The sequence below is a fragment of the Planococcus citri genome, chromosome 5 (genome assembly GCF_950023065.1).
Source record: "Planococcus citri chromosome 5, ihPlaCitr1.1, whole genome shotgun sequence".
Taxonomy (NCBI): domain Eukaryota; kingdom Metazoa; phylum Arthropoda; class Insecta; order Hemiptera; family Pseudococcidae; genus Planococcus; species Planococcus citri.
The window spans coordinates 6,539,826-6,559,312 of record NC_088681.1 but is presented as its reverse complement, the minus strand read 5'-3'; the positions used below and the strand labels follow the sequence as shown (position 1 = coordinate 6,559,312).

Here is a 19,487-nt window from a genome sequence, read left to right as displayed (position 1 = left end):
AAATTTCAGCTGCTGAAGTTCATGTGGTGGGGAGAAACGGTCATTTTTTAAATTCACACATAATGAGAAAAAAACTGTAAAAAATCCTGTTTTCTGGACGGACGGCCGGATCCGGCCAATGATGGTATGAGTCGATTTGGTATTCGGCACAGACTGTTTGACCACCAGATGAACAAAAAATTCGATTTCTGATGATAATTCCAGATCCGGCCGGCGGTAGTTTTAGTCGATTAGGTATCAAGCATAGACCCTTTGGCCAAAATTTCAGCTGCTGAAGTTCATGTGGTGAGGAGAAACGACCATTTTTCAAATTTACAGAACAACTTTACCTGTGTACTCAAAACTTCAAACGCTCGTCAAAAATCGAAAAATCAACTTCAGCAGCTGAAAATTGGGGGATGGGGGTTTTTTGAGGTCCTCTTTCCAGCAGTCCAAGTTTCATTGAAATCGGAGATTATCACGTGGGAGGGTTCCCTTGTAAGATGATTTGTACAGGGTGCCCAAAAATATCGAGCACCCCAAACAAAGTTTTTCATTAAAAATATAAGTAGGTTGGCAACGTGAAATAGATGCATATCATTATTATCATTCATTGTGACCAACCAAAGTATTTTGGTAGAAAACTTTTTTAGGGGTGCTCGATATTTCGGGCACCCTGTAGATATACAGAAATAGGTAGAAAAAGGACCAATATGACGCCACCACACAATTTACTTTTTCATGAAATGAACATTTTTTCGAGTGTGTCAAAATATGTTTTTCCCTTGTAAATTGTCATCACCCTAATCCAACGACCAATTGTGAGCTAGCATTACTGTTATTCACTGGTGACTGTGTTACCAAACTAAATATTAAACATGACGCTTTTTTGGGAGTACTCTGTATTAATGGGCACTCTGTATATGTTTCATTTTGGTATTTATAGGGCATAACTAGTTGGCAACTCAATTATTTAGAAGAAAAAAACGTCTCATTTGCGATATGATCTTTTTTTCCTGTAGGTAAAGGTACAGATGCGAGATTCATTACCTTACAGCTGCGATATTTGTGGTACAAAGTTTTCCTACAAACGTGATTGGGCAAGACATCAGAAAGAACACTCGAAGTCGAAGCCGTTTTGCTGCAAAGTCTGTGACAAGCAGTTTGCTTATAAATGCCAACTTATTACACATGGGTTGGCACATAGTGAAGAAAAACTCTACAAATGCCGCATTTGTGACGCACGATTCAAGCACTATCACTATAAACTGAAGCACGAACGCGTGCATAAGGAAGGAGCTTGTCTTGAGTGCACTGTTTGCGGAAAAAAGTTTTCCTATAAACATCATCTCATTAGACACCTGAAACAACATTCAGCTGTGAAACCATTTCCTTGCCAAAAGTGTAGCCGAAGTTTCACTGCTAAAAGCGATCTTACTAAGCACCAACGGACGCATAGTAAAGAGAAACCCTTCAAATGCCGCATATGCAACCAACAATTCAGTCAGCATAGTAGTAAGACAAGGCACGAACGTATCCATGTGGAGGGCTCTCGTTTTGAGTGTGCCCATTGCGGCAACAAATTCACCAGCAAGCGCAGCTTAGCCCGTCACATAGCATCTTAATGTGTACATGAATTTCAATAATTGAATAGCTATCTGAATGTGTACAGTTCGAATTTGTTATTTCTTTGTTTTGTTCTTTTTTTCAATGTGAAAAAAACTTGACTTAGAACTTGACCAATTTCCCATGTTCAGTTTATTCTTAGTGATTGGCACGTAAATGCCTTATTGCCACCAGACTTGTGTTACAACTTACATACTTATGGGTAAAAATACACGATGGTATTTTACGTTTTGCGTTTTTTTTCTCTTTTTTCGAAATCTAAAAATCGATTAATGAAATCATCAAAATCTAATCAGAGTTGATCAAGGAATCTCTCAACTTTGTAGTCGATCTATTTTTTTTTTAAATTTTTGTAAACCGTACAATATTTTTTGAGTTGCGCAGAACTAGGTCGAAGGAGCATGCAAAAATTTATAACCAGCCAAAATAAATTATAAGTGATTAAGTGTAGTTTTTCATGTTTGGCGGTAAACTTTTGAAAATCAAACCAAAAATGAGAAAAAAAATCAAAATTTTACCAAATTGACCTGGAAATCTGAAATTTGGGTTTTGTCCAATTTCCGATCCGCCAAATCGATGGAAAACGATTTGCAACCATTTTGAGCAATTCTGGAGCCTCTAAAAGATTTTTGAAACTTGAAATTTCCACAAAACCTCTCATCAAAATATGAAGTTGAAAATTCAAAATCTATTCCGTAAACTAGTTTCAATACGCCATGAAGTCGGCTGCAAGGGCAATTCAAGTTATTTTGGAGCCTCCAGCGACTCTTTGATAATTCTTGGCGCCTCCAGTAGATTTTTGAAACTTGAATTTTCCATAATGTTTCATCGACTGCAGTCTCAAGCGGCTTCTTGAAAACTTCTACAGGTTGTCCATTCTCCAGGAAAAGTTAGGGAATTTGGTCAGTGTTTCGTAATTTTTACGCAAAATCCCTCGAATTTTAAAAAAAAACGATCAATTGCAAATTTCAGATAAGGGCCTGAGATGAAAGGAAAACATTATTTTTTACTTCTGGAAACACAATTTTTCGAAAGCTTTTGCATTTTTTTTCTTTTTCGCGAGCAAGATGAAATTTCTAGATGATAAAAATCAAGTTTTGAAGCCAAAAAATGAACTCCTCACAAAAAAAAACTTTGACAAGAGCTTTCACCCTCGCTAGGGTTTGTTCTGTTCAACTTTCTTTTTAAAAAAACATCTTTCAAATATTCTAAAATTTCAAAAGCCCAAAAATAACCTACTCGTCCTTGCATTTAAAAAAACCTCGTTTTTATGCCTCTCAGAATACGAAGCTTTAGTACTCGTTTCTCTGGAACCTGTTCTTTTTTCTTTTTCAAAATTAAATTCCTTCAAAAAAACATGAAAAACCAAAAAATAAACTCGTATTGTAAAAACCTTGTTTTCAGGCAACTCGAAATAAGAATTTTTAAAATCCCTCGCTTCGCTTGGGCTAATTTGTTTCTCTTTTTAAAATGAACATATTTCACATTTAAGGCCACCAATAATCCAAAAAAGCAAAGTAAAATGTTCATTAGTCATATAAAATCCTCTGAAAATATACAGAAATACTCGTAGGTACGAATGGGCCAATATACAATTCATTTTTTGATGAAATGAACTTTTTTTTGAGTGTGTTGGAAATGTTTTTTTCCTTGTACATAGTATAATATGCTTCATTTTGATTTGTATTTATGTGGCATGACTTTGTTGCCAACACAATTATTTAAAAAAAAGACCTGTCATTTGCAATACGATCTTGTTTTCCTGTAGGTGGAGGTACGGATGCGGAATTCTTTCCCTTATCGCTGCGATATTTGTGGTACAATGTTTTCCTGTCAACGTGACTGGAAAAGACATCAGCGGAAGCATTCGAAGTCGTTTTACTGCCAAGCCTGTGAAAAACAATTTGCTTCTAAAAGCGATTTGATTGCACATGGATTGACACATAATGAAAAGAAACGCTACAAATGCTGCATTTGTGACGCACGATTCAATCACTATTACAGTAAAATGAGACACGAGCGCGTGCACGTGGAAGGAGCTTGTTTCGAGTGCGCTGAATGTGGGAAAAAGTTTTCCTACAAAAATTCTCTCACTGTACACCAGAGTCTACATTCCGGTGTGAAACCGTTTCCTTGCCAAACGTGTAGCAAAAGTTTCACACAAAAAATCGATCTATCTCGGCACCAACGGACGCATAGTAAAGAGAAACCCTTCAAATGCCGCATATGCAACCAACGATTCAGTACGAAAGGGAATAAGGCAAAACACGAACGTTCCCATGTGGAGGGCCCTCGTTTTGAGTGTGCCCATTGCGGCATTAAATACCGCTATAAACGCGACCTAGCCTATCACATATTAGCTAGATGTACTTAAATTTCAGGAATTGCCTACCTATCTAAATGTGTAATACAGATTCAAATTTGTTTTTTCTTTGTTATGTTTTATTTTTCAATGAGAAAAAAACTTGACTGGAAACTTGGCGTTTTTTTCTTTTTTCAACGTCTGTGTATTATTGAAATTACCATAAGCAAGTCACAGTGAATTACAGAATCTCTCACTTCGATAGTTAGTCGATTCATTTTTTGAATTTTTTGCGATTTTCTGGACAAATTATTCAAGTTTTCGAACGAAATTATTTGAACTGGACAAAGCTAGATCGAAAGAGCATGAGAAAATTCATCACCAGTCAAAATTTCAAGCGCTGAAGTGTATTTTTCAATTTTTTGTTAATTTTCAAAATTCAAAATATTACCAAATTGTCCTTGAAAGGTGAAATTTGCGATATTCCCTATTTTGGAGTTGTCAAATAGATTGAAAACGATTTCAAACTGTTTTGAGCAGTTCTTGAGCGTACAGCAGATTTTCATAACTCGAAATTTAAACAAAATTTCATCAAATGAAGTTGGAAATTCGAAATTCCCGCTGCACTCTTACTTAAACCCGCTATTGCATCGACTGCTGGTGAGTTTAGGTCATTTTGGGGCCCCCAGCAACTTTTTGAAAATTCTTGGAGCCTTCGGTAGACTTTTGAAACTTGAAATTTAATTCATACGATGAAATTGGAGTGCAGAAAGAATTAGGTATTGATTTTTAGCACTTTCGGTAATTTTTTTTTGGAAATTTCGAGCATTGGAAAATCTGTAGAAGGCTCCAGTAATATTACTTGAAATCTACCTGAAGTCAATTCATAGCGTATTGAAATGAGTTTACAGAATACATTTTGGATTTCCAACTTCATTTGATGAGATTTTGTGGAAATTTAAAGTTTCAAAAATCTGCTGAAGGCTCCAAAACTGGCCACAACGCTTTAAAACGATTTTCAATCGATTTGGCAGGTCGAAAATGGGATATCCTATTTTAAACTTTCTAGCTCAATTTGGTAAAGTTTTGATTTTTTTCATTTTTGCCCAAGTCTCATTTTCGAAAATTCCCCAGAAAACAAAAAGGTTACAATTTGGCGCTTGAAATGTTGGCTGGTGATGAATTTTTGCATGCTCATCCGATATAGCTGTTTCCAGTTCCAAAAATGTTGTGTGAATCTTATGTTGGATTGCAAAATCTGCTGAATGCTGCCATACTTTCCAAAAATTAACCGGAGGTTCCAAAACTACTTGAAATCTACCTGCAGTCGACTTCATAGCGCATTGAAATTAGTTCACAGAATGAATTTCTGCTTTCCAACTTCATTTGATGAGATTTTGTCGAAATTGCAAGTTTCAAAAATCTGCTAGAGGCTCCAAAACTGCTGAATACGGTTTTATACCATTTCCAATCAATTTGGCAAGTCAAAAATGGGTCGTCGTCGTTTCCTTATAAGCGGCAGGCCTGTTGGCCTGTCTGCTATGGTGTGGAACTTCTTGAGGATAAGTCTGAGGTATAGGTGAGTTTTCTCCTTGGTCTCCCTCTGCATTTTTTCCCCTTCGGTGTATATTGGAGGACCTGTTTTGGCGATCTCCTTTCACCCATCCTGCCGACATGCTTTCTCCAATCTTTCCTATACTTTTTTATCTTCTCCATGACTGGCTGCACTCCGAGATCTGCTGTTATTTTCTCAGATGGGACTCATCTCTGAGAGTCATCCCTGCCGTTCTCCTCATGAATTTCATCATGCACTGCCGTTATTCTTCTTTTATCAGATTTCTTCAGTGCCCATACCTCCCTTCCATAAGTCATCATCTGTATTGCGAGGGTATTATACACCTTCAATCTTGTTTCTTTTCGCACCTTACTGCTTCTCAGGGTCCTATTTATCAGTCCCGTGACTCTCAGGAACTTTGCAATCTTCCACCAACATCTGCTTCTCTCATTTGAAATTATTGACTTGTTCAATGATTTTTCCATTTATTACAATCTTGCTTCTTACTGGTTCTTTTCCTTTGAAAGCCATTGTTTATGTTTTCTCTGATGATATTCTCATAATATCATACTTTTCCGATGTCTTTGTTAGGATCGTACATTGGTCTCTGTAGGTTTTCTGTTGTTTGCGTGTGTTTTCATTTTAACCAGGGGTTCACCTCCACCAGGGATACCATAGTTCCATCTGTTTCCTGTTGTTTGCGGATTTTGAGTGAGGTTGATTCCCATCTGACTTGGTTACCAGCCATGTCAGATATGTCACGTGGTGATAGGGCTGCTATCTAGGCCTCCATGCTTGCCTGGTCCTCTTTTAGTCTCCTTTTACAACAGGCAGAGGGTACCATATGGACATTCTTAGCCCGTCCCTACACAGGGGGTCAAAAATGGGACATATCCTAAATTTTAGCTGATTATTGAGTAAATCTGGAGAAATTTTTATTTATTTTTCACATTTTTAGCCCCGACTTGATTTTCAAAAATTCACCAGAAAACGGAAAATACACAATTGTACACTTGAAATTTTGGCTGGTGATGAATTTTTGCCCGCTTTTTTGATCTAGCTTTGTCCAGTTCCAAGAATTTTGTTTGAGTCCTGCATTGGAAGGCAAAACCTGCAACTTCAGCTGATCGACCAATCAAAAATGGCAGGAATTACATATTTGTTGGTAGGGCCAAACTTTTTTTGGTCAATTTTGCATTAAATTGTTCCTTAGGGGATGTCCCCAACAAGAAGAAGGTTGTCCCGGAGAATCGGTGAGATGAGGAGGATGCATCTATTCCCAGTGGCATATAATGAACTGTAAGTGGTCTTGGATTTTAGTGAGGTTGGTTGGATTGACACAGAATGTCAAATGCTACATTTCGGAACTGGACCATTTTTCTCAAAAAAGTCATTAGTGACTTGAGCAAAAAATGCGCCATTTTTTCGAAAATGATTCTTCTTCGAGCCATTCCCTTCCAGGGACATAATATCAAACATGAAACTTTTTTTTAGTGTGCTTGGTATTTTTGCGCATCTTGTTATGCATACCTTCTGCTTCATTTTGATATTTATTGGGAATGACTAGTTGACAACACAATTATGCAAAAGAAAATAATGAGTCATTTGCGATATGATCTTTTTTCCTGTAGGTGAAGGTACAGACGTGGGATTCATTTCCTTACCGCTGCGATATTTGTGGTGCAAAGTTTTCCCACAAAAAAGATTGGACAAGGCACAAGCATCAAGATACGAAGCCGTTTCACTGCCAAGTCTGTGACAAACAGTTTGCTTCTAGAAGATCTGTAATTGAACACGGAGTGACACATAGTGAAAAGAAACGCTACAAATGCAGTACTTGTGATGCACGATTCAAGAACTATTACAGTAAATTGGCGCACGAAAGCGCCCACGTGGAAGGAGCTGGTTTTCAGTGCGCTGATTGCGAGAAAACGTTTTTCTATAAATATAATCTCATTCGTCACCTGAGAGTTCATTCCGGTGTGAAACTGTTTTCTTGCCAAACTTGTGGCAAAAGTTTTGCTCTAAAACAGCATCTTACTCAGCACCAACGGACACATGGTGAAAAGAAACCCCACAAATGCAGCACTTGTGACGCACAATTCCAGAACTATCACAGTAGATTGGCGCACGAACGTGTGCATGTGGAAGGAGCTTCTTTTGAGTGCGCTGATTGCGGAAAAAAGTTTTCCCATAAACGTTATCTCATTAGACACCTGAAAGTACATTCCGGTGTGAAACCATTTTCTTGCCAAACGTGTGGCAAAAATTTTGCTCGAAAACATACTCTTACTAGGCACCAACGGACGCATAGTGAAGAGAGGTCCTTCAAATGCCGCATATGCAACCGGCAATTCAATCACCAAGGGAGGAAGACAGTACATGAACGTTCCCATTTGGAGAGCTCTCGTTTTGAATGTGCCCATTGCGGCAACAAATACCGCTATAAGCGGGACCTAGCCTATCACATATTAGCTAGATGTACTTAAAGTTCAGTAATTGACTACCTATCTAAATGTGTAATACAGATTCAAATTTGTTTTTTCTTTATGTTTTTTTTTTCAATGAGAAATGAGAAAAAATTCAAAACATTACCAAATTGACCTTGAATGCAGAAATTGGGGATATTCCCTATTTTGATGTTGTCAAATAGATTAAAAACGATTTCAATCCGTTTTGAGCAGTTGTTGAGTCTGCAGCAGATTTTTGTAAGTTGAAATTTCCACAAATTATTCTAACAAAATGAAGTTGGAAATTTGAGAATCTCTCAATTTGATTGTCCGTGTATTTTTTTGAAATTTTCAGAAATGTGATCTTGAAACACAAAAAAATCATGAAAAAAATGTTTAGAAATTGAATCATTTTGGAATTCAACTCTTTCAACTTTTAAAATTTATATTCAGGTTTAGGTATTTCTAAGACCGATAATTAAAAATGTAAATAAAAATCAACTTTCCATTTTCGAACAAAAATGAATATTTTGGGAATTTTTTCAACTTACTTTTTTTTCTTTTCAAAAGAGTAAATTTTTTGAAAAAGTTTACTTGGCCTGGGGACAATTAATTTTTCTGGGCAACCACTTCTTTTGACAGGGAATGGTTTATTTGGATGTGGATTGCATTTCTTTTGTCCTTTGTATGAAATCAAATTGTCATTCATTTATTACCTAAATTGTGGTGTTGAACCGTCGTTAACAATTGTCGTTGAAATAGCCTATGTTGTCGTCCTTCAAATGTCCTGTCATTTGAATCACTTTTTCTGTTGTGCCAATATATTATATTCCCCCAAAAAAACAATTTAAAAAAATTGTCGAGGACATCTTCACGTCTTAAGTGTAGCATACTCCGTGTCATCATTGTCACTGTCCTCTGCCACTGGTAACGTGTTTATCGATGCAGTTTTGACTCTGTAGTGGACCGTTTTGATTTGAAGTTTTTGAGTTTAACTTTATCTGAGCTCAGGCAGCACTGCTTATAATGACAATTTTTGCCACAGCATTGACATGTGTTTTGGGCAGCTGGGCATTTTACATCGAATTTGTGACATTCACAACCACAATTAATACAGTACCTACATGTATTTTGAAGCGTCAATTATTATCACTGCATCGTTCTGTATGGAGGGGAGTACTTTGTGTAGAGTTGATGTTTCTGTTTCAGCTGATGAGGTGATGATTGATAAGCATTTTAGTTGAGCTGACTCGAGTAGATTGGCTGTTTTTACAACATCATTGAATGTAGCATGTTATAGAATAGATAGAAAGGAAATGGAAAGCATATATCTAATTACAATCGTATACATACTATTTGAGGTGAAACCCTATAGTATACAGAGCACATAAACATGCAGTGGGCCAGAAAGTGTCTATATATGGCCAGCCCTTACAAAAGTAAATAGGAAAAAAGAAAAAACATAATTATTGGAACTGGACCATTTTTTTCAAAACAAGTCATGTAGTGGCTAGAGCGAAAAACCCAAGATTTTTTCGAAAATGATTCTTCTTCAAGCCTCTTCCTCTAGGGGCATCACATTAAACATAAAACTTTTTTAGGGGTGCTTGGTATTTTTGCGCATCCTGTATATGCTTCATTTTGGTACATACGTTTCATTTGCGATATGATCTTTTTTTCTGTAGGTGATAGTACAGATACGGAGTTCATTCCCCTACAGCTGCGATATTTGTGGTACAATGTTTTCCTTCAAGCGTGATTGGACAATGCACCAGCAGCGAGAACATTCAAAGAAATGCTACAAATGCCGCACTTGTGACGCACGATTCAACAGCCTAACCCATAAATGTAGGCACGAACGCGCGCATGCGAAAGGAGCTGGTTTCGAGTGCGCTGTTTGCGGAAAAATGTTTTCCTATAAAGATAATCTCAATAGACACAAGAAACTCGTACATTCTGGAGTGAAACCGTTTTCTTGCCAGACTTGTAGGAAACGTTTCAGTCAAAAACACCATTTTATTCGGCACAAACAAACGCAAGCGCACCTTAGCAAATCACATATCATCTAAATACTTATTCGAATTTCAATAATTGACTAGGCCTACCTATATAAAAGTGTACAGATTCAAATTTGTTTTTGTTTCGTTTTTCTTTTCAACGTGAGAAAAACTTGACCTAAAAAACGGGACCAATTTCTCAATATTTATTTATTCTTAGATATTGGCGTCTGAATGCCTTATTGACACCTGGCTTGTGCTTCAACTTACATAACATGGGAAAAAATATACAATGTATTTTCTGATTTGGCGTGTTTTTTTTTTCGTTTTCAAAGTCTATCAATTAATGAAGTTACCAAAATCAAAATAGAGCTAATGAATTACAGAATCTTTCGATTCAATAGTCCATTAATTTTTTTGAATTTTTGCAATTTTCTTGAAAAATTAATTACGTTTTCAAAAATTAATTCGCGCGAAATTCCAATTTCACTCAAATTTTCTGGAGTTTGCGCATTATTTTTTGGGCTATTTTTGTCCCTCTATTAACCTACTATGTATCCGCAAATAGGTAATGCGGAAAAGATTTTTTTCTGAGACAATTTCAATCAAGGGTCATTCCATGTCAATTGGACCAAGAAGTGGTTGGGGGTTTGCCGATTTTTTTGAAATTTTTCCTGTGGAAAGACCTTCCGAAGGGATGACCAATAGCGCGAATCGCAGCCCTTTAGCCCATTTTTAATGGCAGCCAGGAGGTGTCAAAATTTTCAGTGAACTTGAAATATCATCCATTTCAGCAGTGGATTACTCGATAATCGCGATACCTACCAAAATGGAACCTTTTCTCATAGTTGGGGATTTTGAAAGACTTTTTGGTGATATCATGAAAATCAGTGTTGCCACTTTTTTTCGTACAAAAAATTAGCTCGAAAAGTTTCAAAACGTAGTTTTTGTATTGTTCCGACTCTCAAAAATTCTGAAAAAAATATACTATGGACAACTTTTCATTCTGAACAACGTATTAAAAAATTGGGATGGTAACATGTTGCAAAGTTGATTTAAAAAAATTTAAAGTTTGCGAAAAAATGCGATTTTTTGATTTAAAACATGAAAAAAAAGTTTTTATAGGCGAATTTGACCCATTCGACCCCTATTTTTACGTATCTGTTGAAAAAGTTGAAAAAACCCTTTCCCTCAATAAAATGAACTCATCACAAAAAAAATCAAAATTCGAAAAGATTCAAAAAATAAACAAATTTTTATTTGTTTGCAATGGGTGTGATTTTAAAGATCACAAGATGACATGGAGCAATACAAGAGGACAAAGCTCAATGATCCACCATTTTATAGCCAACGAAAACGCCGCAAAGAAATTCATGGATGTAAGAACATATAGGGGTCTAGAAATAGGCACTGACCATCATTTTGTTCAAGGAGTAATGAGAATGGAAACAACAAGAATACCAGCCAAGAAAAATGAAAAGAAAATCAACACAAGAGCCCTGGATGACCCAACCAACCAATGGCTGTACCAAAGACAGATGAACATCATAAGTGATGAAATACCAAAAAGCCAGGACATAGAAGAAGAATGGAAAAACATCAAATCCATTGTTACAAAAGCGGCAAAGGAAAGCTTAGGAATGGTTCCATGCAGAATTGGGGCAAAGCGAATAAAGAATTGGGACAACAAAGTCCAAGAACTCATTCAAAAGAAAAGGCAGGCATTTAGAAAATTCATGAGGTCAAAAAGTGAGGTTGATGGTGAAGAATATCGAAAACAGTCGGCAAAAGTCAAGAGAAAGTCCAGGAAATTACAGAGAGAGAGCTGGGAAAATTTCATCACATTCCTGGAGCATGACACATACAAGTTACAGCCAAAGGTGTATAAGATCATAAGGAGAATTGACACAAATTTTAATGAAAGAGTGGGTTTGCCAAAAATAAAAATCAATGATGCAAAGAAATATTTTGAAGAACTCTGGAGTGATGAAAACGCACAAGACATAAAGATAGAAGAGGAAATTGGAGAACCAGAAGACCAAATTTCATTTAAAGAGCTACAAGAAGCTTTGAAAACAGCAAAAAATGCAAAAGCTCCAGGAGAAGATGGCATACCAACAGAATTGTACAAATACGCAAGTGGTGAATTCAAAAGAAGACTGCTGGAATTCCTAAATAGGTTGTACCAAGAAGAAAAGGTACCTGAAGAATTCAAAACAGCAATTGTAATATCACTGTTCAAGAAAGGTGATATGTCAAACCTGAAAAACTACCGAGGAATAAGTCTACTCAACACCTGCTACAAGATAAATATGCAAAAATACTGGCAAAACAACTGGCAGACCATGCAGAAGAAAAGATGTCAGAAAGTCAAAACGGATTCAGAAAAAGAAGATCATGCACTGATGCAAGTTTTACAGTAAAACTACTGATGGAAAAAAGGATCAAATACAACCTAGAAACACACATGTGCTTTATAGACCTGGAAAAAGCATATGATAGGGTCAATAGAAAAAAACTGTTTGAAGTGCTAAACGATGAAGAGATAACATATAAAATGCAAAAGGTAATAAACAGCATTTACATATACAAATAAGAACACCAGAATAAGAGTACGAATTGGAAATAAACTCTCAGAACAAGCAGAAATAAACAGGGGAGGGGAGTTTGCCAGGGATGCCCACTGTCTTGTGTTTTATTCAACATGTACATGGATCACATGGTGAAAGAATGGCAGAAAATGAAGCCAAAAGGAATCAAGACAGACAGAAGGCAGGAAATATCAACAGTACTTTTCGCAGATGATCAAGCAGTACTAGCCGAAACAGAAGATGACCTACAGAGATCAATGTACAATCTAACAAAGACATCAGAAAAGTATGATATCGCACCTCGGGAGTAATAAGGTCACATCTCAAAAAAATTGATTTTGATGTTTTTGCATTTTTGGGGTTTGTATGACCCTCCTCAACCAAAAATTACACTTTGAGTTGGGTACATTATCTAGATCTTGTAAAAAACGCAAATGGCCCAACTCAAAATCTCAACAACATTGCAAGTTGTTTGGAGTTATAAGGGTACATCTCAAAAAACTCCACCTTTTTTGAGCAAATTTCGTACATACAAAGTGTTAACAAATAGTTTTGATTGTTTTGAATGTTTGTCTGTTAGAAATAGTCACAAGGAGTGCATTTTTTATTGGTTTGTACCAAATGGAAAAAAATTTTTAAATTGATCACTTTTCAGAAAAATGAATTTGCACATAAATCATGAAATTTTAGTTTTTTGAGAAAAACTCAAAAACTAAGCACTCTAGAAAAAAACTAACGACATTGTGTCGATTGGAAATTTAATTCTCTACAACTTTGCTAACATGAAATTTTTTTGGACGATTCCTTTCGCCTCCACATCAACTTTAATGAAAGGTTATAACTCAAAATGTTTTCCAAACATTGAAATATTTCCTCCTTAAGATTTTATTTTTCAAAGTGTTCTTATGCTAAATGAAGGTAGGATACCAGATCTTTAAAATGAGGTGCTATTCATTCCTCACAATTAATTATAAGTTGATAAAAATAATGAATCAAGTTTTAAAAAAAAGAAAATCACTCTCCTGTATTTCACTGTTTTGAGATGTGACCTTATTACTCCCAAAGTGCGATATGAGAATATCATCAGAGAAAACAAAAACAATGGCCTTCAAAGGAAAGGAACCAGTAAGAAGCAAGATTGTAATAAACGGGAAAATCATTGAACAGGTCAATAATTTCAAATACCTGGGAAACACGATATCATACCAGGGAGAAGTAGATGTTGGTGGAATGATTGCAAAGTTCCTGAGAGTCACAGGACTGATAAATAGGACCCTGAGAAGCAGTAAGGTGCGAAAAGAAACAAGATTGAAGGTGTACAATACCCTAGCAGTACCAATGATGACTTATGGAAGCGAGGTTTGGGCACTGAAGAAATTTGATAAAAGAAGAATAACGGCAGCTGAGATGAAGTTCATGAGGAGAACGGCAGGGGTGACTCTCAGAGACAGAGTCCCATCTGAGAAAATAACAGCAGATCTCGGAGTGATGCCAGTCATGAAAAAGATAAAAAAGTATAGGAAAGATTGGAGAAATCACGTCAAAAGGTTGGAGGAAACAAGATCACCAAAACAGGTCCTCCAATATACACCAACGGGGAAAAGAAGCAGAGGGAGACCAAGGAGGAAACTCACTGATACCTCAGGCTCATCCTCAACAGGTTCCACACCACAGCAGACAGGCCAATAGGCCTACCGCTTATAAGGAAACGACAACGGGTGTGATTTTTATCAACTTTTTTATTAAATACGTCAGAAGGAGGTCAAAATAAGGCAACTGAATAAATTTAAACTTTTTTTTGATGTTTGGATTTGAAAATTGAATTTTTCCTAATTTTGATTTTTTTTGTGAGGAGTTCATTTAATTGAGTAAAAGGGTTTTTTCAATTTTTTCAACAGATGTAAAAATAGGGGTCAAATGGGTCAACTTCACCTAAAAAACTTTTTAGTGTGCGTAGCACACTATTGGTTTCGCTTTGAGAAATGAAATTTCATTGTAACTGAATGTTCTCTTAAGCTATCCAACCATTTTTTGTACCTATTGGACACCATTTGAGAATCATTAAGACGGAGGGTATAGATGTATTTTCATTCAATTCGGATGGGTAATTGCTGAGTAATTGCAATTTTAGTTCATTATTTTAATGCATAAATTCCTAAAAAATGGTAAAGGGGACTTATAAACCACCTGCCGCTCATTGTACCCTGCTATACCCCCAGCCATCATCACTTTATAAACAGCTGCGTTGCATTGTACCCTGTTACACCCCCAGTCTGCCAGCTGTGTATTTCAAGTGGGAGTGGCTTGGTGGGGCGTTTCCCTCCAATGTATTTGGTTACCTCTGGCAGTAAAACAAATTGGCAGTTCATTTTATGTGAAACTCTTGTGAAGTATACATCATTCTAGTTTATGGTTTGCTTCTGTTAAGAATAGTGTTACCTATATTGTTCTTGTGTTGATTTAATGGTTGCAGCTTTGCAGTTAAAATAAACAGGTAATTATTACATCATCATTATTGTTTTTATTATTATCATTTTTTTAATTTCTGTTTTTTTAGGCTAGTTCAAATTCCTAATCTGGTGTTATTATTTTTTTTTTTTTGAAATTTTTGATTTTTGTTTTTTTTAGACTAGTTTAAGTTGAGTTTCTAATTTGGTGTTTTTTAAATTCAAATCTATTATTTTTTTATTAAATTTCAATTTTTGTTTTTTTCAGACTAGTTTAAATTGAGTTTCTAATCTGGTGCTTTTCTATTTTAAATCTATAATTTTTTTTTTGAAATTTCAATTTTTTTTTCAGGCTAGTTTAAATTAAGTTTCTAATCTAATCTGGTGTTATTATTTATTTTTTTTTGTAATTTTTTTGTTTTTGTTTTTGTTTAGACTAGTTCAAATTGACTTTCTAATTTGGTGCTTTTTTAATTCAAATCTATTATTTTTTTTTTGTAATTTTTTTGTTTTTGTTTTTGTTTAGACTAGTTCAAATTGACTTTCTAATTTGGTGAATCTATAATTTTTTTTTTGAAATTTTAATTTTTGTTTTTTTCAGGCTAGTTTAAATTAAGTTTCTAATCTAATCTGGTGTTATTATTTATTTTTTTTTTGTAATTTTTTTGTTTTTGTTTTTGTTTAGACTAGTTCAAATTGACTTTCTAATTTGGTGCTTTTTTAATTCAAATCTATTATTTTTTTTTTAATTTCAATTTTTGTTTTTTTCAGACTAGTTTAAATTGAGTTTCTAATCTGGTGCTTTTCTATTTTAAATCTATAATTTTTTTTTTGAAATTTTAATTTTTGTTTTTTTCAGGCTAGTTTAACCCATTCGGTACCACAGACGAGTATACTCGTCCAACTAGTACATGGCCCTTTGTACCAATGACGAGTATACTCGTCCAGGGGCTATTCCATTTCAATTTGACCCATATTTTGACCCCATGTCTTTCGATTTTGTTCAAATTTTTTTCACATAACCTACCCACCCAACTACTTGAAAAAAAAAACGCCAATAATCCCCCAAGCCCTCTCGAGGGCCCAGTGGGGAGGTTTTATTTTGCTTTAGCAATTTCCCGAAGTATTCCACTTCGAGGGCTCATAACTTTTCCGCTAGAAAACTTATTGACTCGAAAATAATTTCACAGTTCAAAATGACATCCAAATTTGATTCAAAAACGTTCATGTAAAAGTTCATAAAATTTTTATAAAAGTTCAAAGTTGAACTTTCAGTGAAAGTTCAAATTTCAAAATGGCGCCGTAAGTGCGAGCTATGATTCAAAGTTACTCAAAAAATCACCATAGATGTAACTTTTTGTGATGTTTCGGAATATATTGTTTTCAAAATGGGCACTTTCAACTGGGGGGGATTGCCCCCCTCAAATTTGGGTCCAAAATTCAAAGAAAGTATGATCGTGTAGTATATCAACTGTCATGTTTTCAGAAGTGTTGAACACGAATATGACCTTGGTTTTTCGATTGAGCTTCATTTGAAGCCCCCAGCGCCCCCTCCCCTCGTAAGGGTCAAATTCCAAAAAAATGGGCTGTGTTACGCACATGAAATATTACGTTTTTGGAAGTGCTGAACACGAATATGACCTTCGTTTTTTGATTAGGACTCATTTGAGGTCCCATGCTCCCCCCACCCCTTGAGTCAAATTTTGAATAAAAATAAAATGGGACACTTGGGGGCTTTAGATGACGTTCAATCTAAAAACAAATCTGATATTCGTGTTCAGCACCTCCAAAAACGTGCCATTTCATATATCGCGTTACCCAAACCATTTTTTTGGAATTTGACCCTTTCAGGGGGAGGGGGTGCGGGGGCTTCAGATGAAGCGCAATCGAAAAACCAAGGTCATATTCGTGTTCAGCACCTCCAAAAACGTGCCATTTCATGTATCGCATTACACAAACCATTTTTTTGGAATTTGACCCTTTCAGGGGGAGGGGGTGCGGGGGCTTCAGATGAAGCGCAATCGAAAAACCAAGGTCATATTCGTGTTTAGCACCTCCGAAAACATAACAGTTGATATAGTACACGCCCATACTTTTTTTTTGAATTTTGGACCCAAATTTGAGGGGAGCAATTTTCCCCCCAGTTGAAAGTGCCCATTTTGAAAACAATATATTCCGAAACAGCATAAAAAGTTACATCTGTGGTGATTTTTTGCGCAATTTTGAATCATAGCTCGCACCTTCGACGCCATTTTGAAATTTGAACTTTCAATGAAAGTTCAACTTTGGACTTTTGAAAAATTTTATGAACGTTTTTGAATCAGCTTTGGATGCCCTTTCAAACTGTGAAATTAGTTTCGAGCCAAGTTTCATAACGGCGAAGATTACCATAAATAAGTACCAAAGGGAAATATTTCGAAATTATTGGCATGCTACCTACCTATTGAATTTTCCAAAATTGATATTTTGGAGCTTCAAACACCCCGGGACATAAAGTGTGAGGCATTGTTAGACAGGGGAGAGAGTGGAGATTCGGAATCTGTAAGAAAACAAAAATACGTATGTTCTCAAAAACCTGCTATTCGCCCCGAAAGTTTCGACTAGAATTTCCATTTTTTCCAACCCCCCTTTCAAGGCCCCAAAAAGGGTTGATAGCTTCGGTTATTCTTCAATGTACCTCAATTTTTGAATTCTTTGAACTTTCGGTTTTTCAAAAAGTATAAAATCATCAATTTTGAATGAGCCAATGGTTATTTATGAATTTTTTTCCAAAACCTCCATAAAATATTCAATCAACAGAAAATTCATGCGGTATTTAAGGCAAAAAAAAATGAATCGAGAAGGTACCAGATGGGTTAAGTAAATTAAGTTTCTAATCTAATCTGGTGTTATTATTTATTTTTTTTTGTAATTTTTTTGTTTTTGTTTTTGTTTAGACTAGTTCAAATTGACTTTCTAATTTGGTGCTTTTTAAATTCAAATCTATTATTTTTTTTTTGAAATTTCAATTTTTGTTTTTTTTCAGACTAGTTCAAATTGAGTTTCTAATCTGGTGCTTTTTTAATTCAAATCTATAATTTTTTTTTTTTGAAATTTTAATTTTTGTTTTTTTCAGGCTAGTTTAAATTGAGTTTCTAATCTAATCTGGTGTTATTATTTATTTATTTTTTTTTAATTTTTGTTTTTGTTTTTTTTTTAGACTAGTTCAAATTGAGTTTCTAATCTGGTGCTTTTTTTTAATACATAGGGACAAATGAAGCCAACAAGTAGTGGCATACCTAATTGAAGCCAATAAGTAGTGGCAATGTTGAGGCAAAATTAAAGTCAATACATAGGGACAAATGAAGCCAACAAGTAGTGGCATACCTAATTGAAGCCAATAAGTAGTGACAATGTTGAGGCAAAATTAAAGTCAATACATAGGGACAAATGAAGCCAACAAGTAGTGGCATACCTAATTGAAGCCAATAAGTAGTGGCAATGTTGAGGCAAAATTAAAGTCAATACATAGGGACAAATGAAGCCAACAAGTAGTGGCATACCTAATTGAAGCCAATAAGTAGTGGCAATGTTGAGGCAAAATTAAAGTCAATACATAGGGACAAATGAAGCCAACAAGTAGTGGCATACCTAATTGAAGCCAATAAGTAGTGGCAATGTTGAGGCAAAATTAAAGTCAATACATAGGGACAAATGAAGCCAACAAGTAGTGGCATACCTAATTGAAGCCAATAAGTAGTGGCAATGTTGAGGCAAAATTAAAGTCAATACATAGGGACAAATGAAGCCAACAAGTAGTGGCATACCTAATTGAAGCCAATAAGTAGTGGCAATGTTGAGGCAAAATTAAAGTCAATACATAGGGACAAATGAAGCCAACAAGTAGTGGCATACCTAATTGAAGCCAATAAGTAGTGGCAATGTGGAGGCAAAATTAAAGTCAATTTTCACATCTTATTCAGTATTTACAAGTACCTATATGATTATTTTTTGTAAACTATCAGTTAAAACTGTACAACTGTATACAGCTACGCACACTTTGCAGCTAAGCTGTGCTTAGCTGTCTAGTTTTATGTTTTAAATCAAAAAACCACATTTTTTTGCAAACTTAAAATTTTTTAAAATCACGTTTGCAACATGTTACCATCCCAATTGTTTAATACGTTGTTCAGCATGAAAAGTTGTCCATAATATATTTTTTTCAGAATTTCTGAGAGTCGGAACGATATGAAAACTACGTTTTGAAACTTTTTGAGCTAATTTTTTGTATGAGAAAAAGTGACAACACTGGTTTTTATGATATCATTTAAAGCTCTTTAATATCACCAAAAAGCCTTTCAAAACCCATAACTATGGGAAAATGTTCCATTTTGGTAGGTATTGCGATTATCGAGTAATCCACTGCTGAAATGGATGATGTTTTAGGTCATCCCTTCGGAAGGTCTTTCTACAGGAAAAATTTCAAAAAAATCGCCGAACCCCCCTACCACTTCTTGGTCCAATTGACGTGGAATGGCCCTCAATATAATTATGGCGAAAA

At 35.4% G+C, this 19,487-nt stretch overlaps 1 protein-coding gene across 6 annotated transcripts in view; it reads left to right on the top strand.

The window, feature by feature from the left end:
- Positions 1-19,487, top strand: part of LOC135849104 (zinc finger protein 34-like) — a 183,474-nt gene that overhangs the window by 73,108 nt on the left and 90,879 nt on the right. The window contains exon 10 of one of the 6 annotated variants that reach the window (XM_065369340.1): positions 9,598-10,214. The exons of 3 other annotated variants lie outside the window; for them this stretch is intronic. In XM_065369340.1, the coding sequence (XP_065225412.1) occupies positions 9,598-9,981 (384 nt within the window). In that variant the 3' untranslated portion in view covers positions 9,982-10,214. Of the gene's footprint in view, positions 1-1,001; positions 1,764-3,373; positions 4,004-9,597; positions 10,215-19,487 lie in introns of those variants that run through there. 2 more of the 6 variants (XM_065369336.1, XM_065369338.1) reach the window with 2 other exon arrangements.